Consider the following 10,897-nt stretch of genomic DNA (forward strand, 5'->3'; position numbering starts at 1 on the left):
GAGGAACTGGCTTTAGGTTAAGTGCTGGTGTGCGGTGACGGGAACCCAGAAGTAGGGATAAACTCTGGTTCGTAGTGATGTTGGTTTTGCAGATCACCGCCGAAGCCCTGGGCCGGCCTGCTCGTGCTTGGCAGGTGCGCATGCGTCTGTGGCATTAACCGGGAGGAAATGTTACTCAGCCCCGCTTCCTAAGCTACCGGGAGAGAGAGGCAGCCGTGGTCCCACGGCAGGAGGCTGCGAGGGAGGCTGTGAGGTACACATGTGCTGTGGGGAGTTCACGGGGAGCTCTCACAGGCCAGCTGTGTTTTGCTTTCGAAGGCGTTACTGCACCCGGGGCACCTTTGCCATGCGGAGCAAGGGTTGCGCAGGCTCATCCAGCCTGGCCGGCACAGGGCTGATGCCCTCAGCTCCCGAGGGTGGTGACAGGGCAGCCCGAGGACAGAGCTGTGCCAGGGCAATGGCGTATGCCGGGCTCTGACAGCCTTCCCAGGCTGCAGCTGAGCGGGGAGGGTCGGACACACAGGAAGTTCAGGATTTTATAGCTTGTGGGCTTGGCTTTAAGGTCTGCTGGAGGGATACCTGCTTGCACTTTGTCATACTGTAAGTTGTATCTTCATTCATTCGTCTTTTCTTCTTGAGTAAGGGAAAAGGTAGCATGAGGTTGCTTTTTAAGTATAAAATTTCTTCTGTATAAAGTTACTCCTGTTAAGATATAAAAAGCAACTTTACGATTGCACAAGACCACATAGCGAAATCTTCAGCTAAACGTGAAGGGCACTAGCTGTCTTGCCAGTGAAATATTTCTGTCTGCTTTTTAAGTGTTTCACCTCTGTTTATTTCTAGTTGGGGGTTAGTTGGTGAGTGGAAAATCCCAGCACGGAGCAGAAATGCTGGAAAGTGAAAAAGAAAGTGAGACACAAGCGGACATTTTTGAAAGCTCATGTGATTAGGGCAGACTGGGAGCCCCATCTTGGCAGGGGAGCTGGCAGGGGTTGGCATCCATCTCTGGAGTGGGGATAGAGGGAAGAGAGAAGGGGACAGCAGTGGAGAAAAGCTGCCTGGAAACCACCATCCCACCCCACTTCCCTGCTTTTCTTTCCATTTTTCCTCTCCCCACCTCCCCCCTCAAATCCCATCCTTCAAATCCACAAATTTCAAATTCTTCAGCCATGCCAGCAGCAGCAGCATGGTGCTGTGCAGAGGGGAAAAAAGGGACAGCCATGTCAAAAAAAAAAAAAATCTCCTGGTAGTACTGGATCTCTTGAATGTCCTGCAATGGGGGAGAAGGAGAATTTGGAGCATTTTTCTAGGAAAAGGCCTGGCCAGTGTTACTGTGTACACAGTGCCACTGTGGTCTGAAGGCAGCACTGGAACAAGCTCTGTCTGCGAAGGAGATCCAGGTTCTTCCTTGCTCTTTGTTCGGGCAGTCCAGGGCTGCCAAGCCTTTGTTTCATGGACCTTTGCACTGTAAACAGCTCTATGAGAGAGCTGCTCCTGTAACGATTTCCTCCCATTGGCCTGCTCTGAATACTCCTGATCCCTGCCAAAGAACAAAGGGCGTCAGAGCTGGATACATGATCATTTCCAGTTTCTGTTTCAATATTGTGCTCAGATTCTTCAGGCAGCTCAGAGTAGCTCTGTCACAGACCCTTGCAATCTTGATGGCTGGCAGGTGGGCAGCTTTTGGCTATGGATGTGTGATCCATGATAGGCAACGTTGTAGGGGCAGTAAAGTGATGAGATACATAAAAAAGTGTTGTCTGGGTCCAAAACTGGGAGAATAAATGGAGGGTGAAGCACAGCAGGAAGCAAAGTAAAATCCCATGAATTGGAATTATTGGTGGCTAGCTGTTCCATCTTCTCTTTATAGGTGCTGTGTCTAGGATAGAGTGCAAAGCAGAGACTTTGCTGGTAAGTAATGATATCCCCTCCTCCAAGTGACAGCTGCTCTCTCACTCCCCATTCTCAACAGGACAGCAAGGAGAAAAATAAGATGGGAAAGTTCATGAGCTGAGGTAAAGACAAGGTGATCACTGGACAAGACAGACTTGATTTAGGGGAAGTTAATTTATTGCCAGTTAAAATAGATTTAAATGATGAGGAAAAAAAATTAGATCACCTATTGCCCCCTCCACATATTCCCAGGTTCAACTTCACTCCTTCATTCCTGACTTTTCTATCTCCCCCTACCAAAGCAACGCAGAGGGGAAGGGAAATAGATGTTGTCCTCAGTCTGTAAGATTTGCCATCTACTCTTCCATCATTCTCAGAAACTTCTCATGCTTCAGCATGGTTCATTTCCCATGGGCGGCAGTCCTTCAGGATAAACATGCTCTAGCATGGGTTCCTCTCCATGGGCTGCAGCTTCCCTCAAGGCCTGTCCACGTGCTGCAGCATGGTGTTCTCCATGGGCTGCAGTGTGGATCTCTGCTCCATGGTCCTCCACAGGCTGCAGGGGAACAGCTGTCTCACCATGGCCTTCTCTATGGGCTGCAGGGAAATCTCTATGTCAAGTGTATTTTCTTACAATGTGATTTTTAGGAAGATACGTTTTAGGGAAAATCAGTGGCACAGGTCCAAGCCAGAGAGGTCAGGGTCGTTTCTGTGGTGCTTACCGTGACCCATAAATGTCCAAACACCAGGTCCTCAGTTCTGGGGCAAACCTCCACTTCCCAGCTGGAGGTGGTCTCCTTTTTTGAGAAGTTAATAGATTTCTGAACAGACCAGGGATATTGCATAGTTTGACAGCTTTGGAAAAGACCCCTACTTTGATCTGGATTTCTTTTCTGATGCAGGGCAGAGCAAGCAGCCAGGTGCCCATCAGCTCTTCTGCACTTGTGTTGTCTCCTGACTAATCCGTGTGCTCCTGAAATGGAGTATGTCTGGTATTGGCTCGATGATTCCAATCAGTGGATTGAGTATGGGAAAGAGGTGAGATTCATCTGCTGTTCATGCCAAAAGCTTTTGTTAAACCATCTTTGGAGAGTTACTTAGTGCATGTTGTTCTGCAGCTGGTGTGTTCTGCACGCACTGCTGGGTGCCCTTGCAGTGCTGCTCCAGTGCCTGGGTGGAATTGTCTTATTAATTACCACCCAAAGCAGGACTGGAGCTCTGTGAAAGCTTTCAAGGGACTGGCTTTGAAAGCGGGTGCATTTTTCAGAGCTGACAGACATCTTTTGGCTGGAGCTGACCACACAGGCTGAAGGCTGCTTTGTTGCTGTTGTTAGAAGCAGCTGTGCTCTGTGGGGTACCCCTCCGTCGCTGCAGAACAAAATGCTTGAAGCCTTAGAGACGTACTTCAGAACATCCTCCTGTGATAGGGACCTGGGGGAACATTGGTATTTCCCCACAGTAACACCTAAACAAAGGGTGGTTTCTAACAGGTGTCATTTCCTTGTTCTTTCTGCAGCACCCAGATCATGTCTCTGCCACTGTAACATCTGCATTTCTGGAGAATGAATATCTAGCTGACAAGAATGGTGTTATTTTTTTCAGGGCTGGTTCTCAGCAGTATAAGTTAGACTTTGCAGGTGAAGTATCTCCTTGTTTTAAGTTCATTACACAGTGCAGCTGGCTTGAAGGTTTTCACACTATGTTTGCACCTCTTTGAACAGCTCTTTTTCCTCCTGCAAATTTTCTCCAAGTAGAACTTGAGCAGCAGGTAAATTTCTCTGCAGTTTTGAGATGCCCCACTTGAGCTTCTACACGTGGGCATCTGTAGTCAAAAAACCATCCCTGACAATATTGTACACTCAGAAGAAGAGTTGAGAGTACATGCTTCATGGCACCTTACGCATTTGCGTTTATACAACTAAAAAGGAGAAATGAGAGAAAAGAAAGAAAGGCACTGAAAAGTCAAAAGGTGAAGAAGTGAGCCCATGGTGAACATCTTGCGAGCTACTTAGGAGGAGAGAAAGCACAGAATGCAGCAAACAAAAATTTAGGGCTGATTGCACAGAGAGAGAAATAGGAAAATTAAAAATGCTTTTCTGTTTCTAATTTATTTACCCATCTTAAAACTCCTGTTAGCTTTCCAAGCTTTAAGTGTTTCCTGGTATGAATAAAGAGTGCTGTTTAAAGGAGGAAACAATGGTTAATTAGCTATGTCACACAGCATGTGCTCTGTGATATTGTTACAGGACCAAGAAGGGAGAGCAGGCTTTCCTTTTAGCACCATGGTGCAGCCCTGTGCTGCCTGGAAAGCCAGGTTTGTAGCCCCCATTGCACTGAAAACTCTTTCCTGCTATAGGCCTGCCATCAGATGTGGTTTTCTCTGGCCAGCAGCCTGGATGTGAATACAAGTGCAGGTGCAGTTGGTGCTTGGTTGCCTTCAAGTTTCACAGCCTGTGCTAGCAGGTGGTTGAGCTTGCTGATATCCAAGTAGGAGCAGTGCAAGTGGGAATGGTTATGAAGTTTGGCCTGGGTGGGTGAGATAGAGGGAGTACCACAATGCAATATTCTGGGCTATCTCCTCTTTTATTTTTACTTAACATGTAAGAGCCTGTCCCTAGACAATGAATTATTTCATTATTGAGTTACTGTGTTTTTCTTTCAAGACATGGTCCAAACAAATGTGCTCTTTCAAACTCAAAGAAGAGTTATTCGACTGCCTAAACAGTCTGAAGGTGGACAAGATGGAAGGTAATACACATTCATTGGTTAACAGTGTCTCTAGAGGACAGCACCTTTCTACTAAGAAGTTCCTCCTACCTGCCTAGAATGCAATTTTGTATTTCTTAAATTCGTTTCTAGATACCTTTTGCTGACTGGCTTACCAGTACATTTTGCGGTGACAGTATTTGTAAATTATGCAATGCGTCTGTGAAGCTCTCTGGAGGGACATTTGGTGGCAGTCTCTGGCAGCTGTGAGAGACCACTAGAGAAGATTTGCTCTCTCTGTGAGAGGCAAGGCCACATAGGGCTGACACAACCATGCCAGGAATTTTTATTCCTTGATTTATGCCCCAACACTAATAAATAAACTGTGCAGTGATTAGGAGAGAGGGACTGCCAATCCCAAGAGCTGTGGTGCATATGGATGTCATCCCTTGGAAAGCTGAGGATACATTAAAACACAGAACAGGCAAATCCACTGAAATGAAGTGAACTAGAGGCACTTGAGATACCCTATCTTATGGCTTTTTCTAAAGGAAGTTCAGCTTAACAGAATTTGAACACATCTGCTATAAATGTTATTTATCCTACTGATTTATTTGAATTAGAGCTGTCTTTGTTTTAGAAAGTCACCAGCAGACAGTGCATGTGAAGCTGAGGGTTCAATTAAAGTTTTGGTTGAACCAAAGGTGTGTTCATTCAAAAAGAAAACAAACTATAGCTCCTGAATGGATGTCCGAAGGCTGCTTTAGAGCCTGTGGTTGGATTCTCCAGAAGGAGGATTTGATGAGGAGTATCACCAGCTGACTGGCTCGTTTTTCTGTTCTGTAGCCAAAATACGACTCTATCACATCCTGTCTATCCTCCACACTGGGACCAAACTGCGCTACCTGATATCGGGTTCAAGGTAGGACTTTCCAGCTCTCCAGTGGGTGGGGAGAGCTGTGTCCTGTACTGATTTTTCCAAGAGCATGATTCAAGGCAATTGAGATGTTACCAGCTTTTAAATGTGTCTTATAAAATAAGCAACTATGATGTGAAACAAGACTGACAGTTTCATATTCAGAACAGACGTGCATTTCCTGGGAGGCTCTCTGAGAACCCCTATGATACCACACAGGGTAAGGAAGGCCACTGCTGCTCATACCTGTCCTTTGTACTCTCCTCATCCTCTGATAAATCAGATGAATTGCATTTTAAGGGGGTATTTCCTTTAGCCCTGTAGGGAAGGAGTTAGAATGTCACATTAAGGTGAAACTTTCACTCTGCGTCAGCCTGAATACTACTGTGCATTTCGACTTCAGGTTACTCTGAGCTAAAAATAGTCCAGATGTTGAGGTGCATCCTCTAAAGGAAGCTCTCATGGGATTGCACTGATTTTCCTCAGTCAGTGCCTGTGCTTCCACATGGGGAGTGATGGTAAAGGAGGGTTTACAGGAAGAACAGAAGCAGCTTGTGATTTTTGTGGTAGGGCTTTTCAGCAGATCTGAGAAGGTTACTGGTTCCTTTGGAAGGACTGGGAGTTGTTCCTCTCAGTAATACCTTATTTTTGGTGCTTTAAAAATTTTCAGTTGATACAGCTCAGCTACGATTCCCAAGAATATGGAAAAATCAAGAGGCTGTTTGAGAAGACAATGAAAAATTACTGCATCAACCAACTGCAGAGGATCCAGAACCCAACTCTTTGGGACATTTTTCAGTGGTTTGTATCTGTTTTATTTCATTATCCTTACTGTATGAGAAGACTGGTATTTCCTGATCTGTTGTCCCCCATAGTCTACATTTGGAGCTGCCAAATTCAGCAGCCCAGCAGAGGTGAGACTGCCATGTATTTCTCTGCCCAGGTCTGGCTGGTGGCCCAGACTTATGACTGCCCCAAAACCTGGCTCCCAGGCCAGCTACCCTCCTCACTGGCTGTGCAGCCTTACACTGGCTGGTGATCACATGCTGGCACAAGCCCTCACTTGCTGCAGTTGCTGGGGCTGTGGACATCTGACCCATGAGACCCAAGGTCCTACTCCAGTTGCTGCATCCAGACCCCCATACATGTGCATGTATACAGATTGGGCCTCCATCACCAAGGTAAGAGTTAGAAAGGGAGTTTAAGGAGAAGACAGGACAGACATGGCCAGACAAGCCTACTAACCAGGCAGTGGCCTGTTTTTACACAACCAGTCCTTTTTGCCCCCTTATCCATCTGTTTTCCTGTTTGTCCTCCTTGGACTGCCTTGATCCCTCCATTCTCCCACCTACAGTTCCTCTGTAAAACATTCCATTATAAGTCCTGTGCAACCTCTAAATGCTCTTCTCTGTCCCATAACAGAAAATCCATTTTTTCATGGACAGTGCTCTCTTTTTGTTTCTGAGCTGGTCTGGACCCTTTCCATTGCTCAGGTGCTGGGTGTCCCTCTGATCCCTGAGGCTGAGGCTCCCCTGGGGCAGTCCTGGAAGGGGAGTGGGGCTCCTCTCTCTGTTACTGGGTTATTGGGATTGCATCTGTGTTCTTTTGTACGTGTAGAAATGAGCCTTTTATCCCTAGCAAGATGTGTGTGTGATTCCTGCTGGTGTTATTCAAAAAGTAAATTCTTTTCCTTCATAATAACTGAGCTTTGGTGCTTCAGGTTTATTCTTTTGGTTTTAGCCTCTTCCACATGAGAGTTAAAAAAAAAAGGAGCCTTTTTTTTTTTTTATAAAGATAGGGGCAGGGATTATACAGTCTTCACTGTGGCTTCATACAGCTCAGTTTTATAATCATATTTGTGTATTCAGGATTTATATAACACGGGAACTGACCAATTTCCAGTCAAGAGATGTTCATCTCTTTACTCTCTCATGTGGTGTGAAGTTGTGGGTGACACAGTCCATAGTGATGCTGAGAACTTTTTGTTTTGCTGGCAGGAGCCAACTGTGCAGCAGGGTACCAGCAGAAGTGCAAAGCAGGCAGTAACCCCACTGAGAGCGTTTTGTGTCACTGTTCCTCCATGACCCAGAAGTAGGAGGAGCTGAGTTGGGAAATTGTCCTTGTTTGAACCAGGATAACAAGTCTTTTTTTTTTTTTTTTTTTTTCCCCTGCCTGTAGGCAAAAAGAAAAGATGAAGAAGCTCAATAAATTGAAAGGGGTGGATGAGCGCCTCCTGTTCCATGGCACAAGTCCATCCCATGTGTCTGCCATCTGTGAGCAGAACTTTGACTGGAGACTCTGTGGAGCTCATGGGACAATGTATGGAAAAGGTACAAGTGCAGAAGGGTGTAGGGACTGTAGCAGCAGGGGCTGCAAACCCCAGCCAGGCTGGGGGATGTGGGTGCGAAGTGACAGATGGTTCCTGACCCATGCACTCCTGCCATTAGGGCACTCTCACCTGTGTGCATCTGCATTGCTTCAGGTAGCACCCACAGCAATCCCATTCCAGGAAGGGCTAGAAATACCTCTCTTTGCCTCAGGTACCTGCTCTTGGAGAGGTGGGTCTGGGAGGTTGATGGCAAAATGTGAACTGGAGTTTGTCGGGGCAGGAATGTCTATAGGGCCAGCTGGGGTTGTTGAATCGCTGCCTGCCAAAGTGCTGTTAGCATGTGTTTGTCCCTTGGCTGGTGTATTGTCTTACCTGTGGCTTTTTCTGTTCCCTAGGAAGCTACTTTGCCAGAGATGCCAGCTATTCCCATGAGTACTGCTCCTCCCACAGAGGGTGCTACAGCATGTTCGTCGCTCAGGTTCTTGTTGGAGACTTTGTGAGGGGAAACCCCCAGTACTGTCGCCCTCCACCCAGAGCCAGCAATTCAAACAGACTTTATGACAGCTGTGTGGATGACCTGACAGACCCTTCCATCTTTGTCATCTTTGAGAAGCAACAGATTTACCCTGCCTATATCTTGGAGTACAGTCTCAACACCAGCTGTGTGGTCTTGTAATGAATGGTGGAATCTCCTTTGAATTTACACTGAATAAATTACTTTTCAGTACATTTTTTTAATGTTTGTTCAATTTTAGTTGTAGCTTTAGAACACTTTGTAATGCAGTGGACCAATATCAATCCCCTGATGGTTTTGGGGGCATAGTTTTTTCTTAGGGTTTATTCTTTCCCCTGAAGAAGTGCTAAGCTTTAACATTCACTATATCTCTAGCCTGGAATGGGGATGTACCTGCCTTGCGTACCATGATGCAGTGACACCTGCTGAGTTACAATTACCTTGATCCACTGATACAGTCACTTAGGGTTGATTCCTGCCTGTGGTGGTGCTGATTATGCCAGAGGGAGGCTGGGCAGGGAATGTGGAAGAAGGAAAAGTGAAAGTACCTATGTCATGGTGCTCAAGAAAGGAATCATGGCCTGTCTTTCAAGTAAATGGCAGGAAGCTCCTGTATCCTCGAAGCTTTTTAATTAATGCTGGCAAAGAACTTTGCTTTGTTTCCTGGTCACATTGCTGACATCTCTTCTCACCTTGTTCTGCCGTGTCAAGTTGCATATCTCTGTGACACCCTGTCCTTCCTCTGTCCCCACTGGATTTAGGTCAAGAAAAGCAGGGGTATTGCAGCTGCTGAAGTTGAATCCCCACCATACCATGACACCAGCAGTGAGGAAGACCATGGCGAGCTGAGTAATGGCACACAGCAGTGTCCCAGCAGGGCTGTGGAAGCCAGTTCCTGCAGCAGTGAGTGGTGAGACACGGGGGCTCTGTGAGGGGTGGCTGCTGGCACGGCCACCTCCTTGCCACCCTGCAGGCTGACACTGGTGGTGGCTGTTTTGAATTACCCTGCTGCTGCTTGACATTTCTCTGGGGGACTGAGAAGCGCCTCAGTGACGTGTGCTGCAGCTGGGATGGAAAGCTTGAATTATGGTCATAGTACTTGAAACTTGATGGATAATGGGATAACATTTGAGATGACTGATAGCATGGAAACAAAAATGAATGGTTTATTTTAATACAGTCTTGTTGTGTAAGTTGTAATTCAGCAGAGGGAATCACAAGTGGTTCACTTGTGTATGCCATAGCTGGGAGGAACCAAGAGGAAGGTGTGTAGGATCTCATCAGCTTTTCTATAGCCTGATATCTTCAGGAATAATTGGTGCCCTTTTCTTTCTGAAAATTCAGAAAGATGGCTGCAATAAATCCCTGAGCTGCACTAATTAATGCACTTCTATGTCTCACTGCTTTTGCAGAAGCCTAAAGGTTGTTCTTTTGCAAATTAGTGATGTAGTCTTGTCAGCCACAGGTGAGCAGAGAACTTTCCACGCAGTCAAGAAGTAAAAATGAAAGTCACTTAAAGTGACTTTTTCCTGAATATATGGTATATTTTTTTTATTAAAAAAACCCCAACATATAGCAGCAAGTTATCTGCCACACACCTTTCTCCATTGAAAAACTGCAGTGATTTTGGAGAGCTGTTGCCTAGGATTTGTCAGTTGTCCTAGATCTGCATCCTGTGCCTTGCATAAACATGGATCTGAGCATTATTTGTACAAACAATACCAGAAAGTCTGTTTTAAGATGATAATTTTGTAACTATGTGGGATTACATAGAGATTTTTTTGTTTTACAGACTTGCTGCCTGGGTCTGGCACCCAATGGGTGCTGTGCATGGGCAGCCTTCACCTCACATTTGCCTTCCCCTGGCTGTTCCCAAGCTGCAGGCTTGCAAGGATGGGAAGGGACTGAATAGTGACTGTTCTCAGTTGTCACCCTGCCTTGGTCCTTGCAACATTCCATAGATTTCCTGCATGGCTTCATCAGCTTAAGGGGGCTTGCATGTGCAGCCTTTGGGCAGGACAGGGGCTGGGAGATGGAGGGTTTGGGAAGACTTGCTATTAGACAAAATGCTCTGTGGAATGATGCCCTTGTATAAATCATCTTCCCCCTTTCTTCTCCTCCATGATAGAAGAAACCACCCATCATGTGGGAGAAAGTTGTTTCCAGCAAGGTGGGCTTCAGAGTATGATTGCCAAATTCATCAGAGCCAGGAGAAGGTAAGGAAGAGCCTGCTGAGAAGCAGGCCAGGCACTGGAAAAGGGGGGGTTGTTGATGTGAAAAAGAGGAGGCCAGGCAGAGAACAGAGGACAGGTGCGAACATGCACAGTTTGGAAGAAAATTTGGTTTTCCAGTAAGTCTAAACTATTTCTGACTGCAGGGAGAGTTTCTCTCAGCCTCCAGCTGCCTCCAGAATTAGGTGCTATTAGGGTGTTGTGCTGAGAAGATCAAGCAGGGTCTGATGTGAGTGGCTGTAACTGTGCAATGGTGTGGGACTGCTGTGGGTTCTGCAGGTGCTGGAGTACCAGATCTGCCATGGAAG

At 46.3% G+C, this 10,897-nt stretch overlaps 1 protein-coding gene across 3 annotated transcripts; it reads left to right on the top strand.

Moving 5' to 3' along the window:
- Nucleotides 1–68: 68 nt before the first annotated feature.
- LOC104696181 (protein mono-ADP-ribosyltransferase PARP12-like) lies at nucleotides 69–8,573 on the top strand. Of its 3 annotated transcripts, none has more exons than XM_010410367.4 (9): nucleotides 69–253; nucleotides 1,871–1,911; nucleotides 2,796–2,931; nucleotides 3,410–3,530; nucleotides 4,557–4,641; nucleotides 5,446–5,521; nucleotides 6,186–6,316; nucleotides 7,694–7,845; nucleotides 8,240–8,573. In XM_010410367.4, exons 3-9 carry the CDS (start codon nucleotides 2,872–2,874, stop codon nucleotides 8,518–8,520), a joined length of 906 nt encoding a protein of 301 aa, XP_010408669.1. In that variant the 5' UTR covers nucleotides 69–253; nucleotides 1,871–1,911; nucleotides 2,796–2,871; the 3' UTR covers nucleotides 8,521–8,573. The 3 variants fall into 3 exon arrangements, with proteins under 3 accessions (XP_010408669.1, XP_019148162.1, XP_019148163.1); XM_019292617.2 differs by lacking the exon at nucleotides 69–253 and adding an exon at nucleotides 277–600; XM_019292618.1 differs by lacking the exons at nucleotides 69–253; nucleotides 1,871–1,911 and having other exon boundaries at nucleotides 2,865–2,931; nucleotides 3,496–3,530.
- Nucleotides 8,574–10,897: the final 2,324 nt, after the last annotated feature.

This window comes from Corvus cornix, chromosome 1A, assembly GCF_000738735.6.
Source record: "Corvus cornix cornix isolate S_Up_H32 chromosome 1A, ASM73873v5, whole genome shotgun sequence".
In the NCBI taxonomy this organism is placed as follows: domain Eukaryota; kingdom Metazoa; phylum Chordata; class Aves; order Passeriformes; family Corvidae; genus Corvus; species Corvus cornix.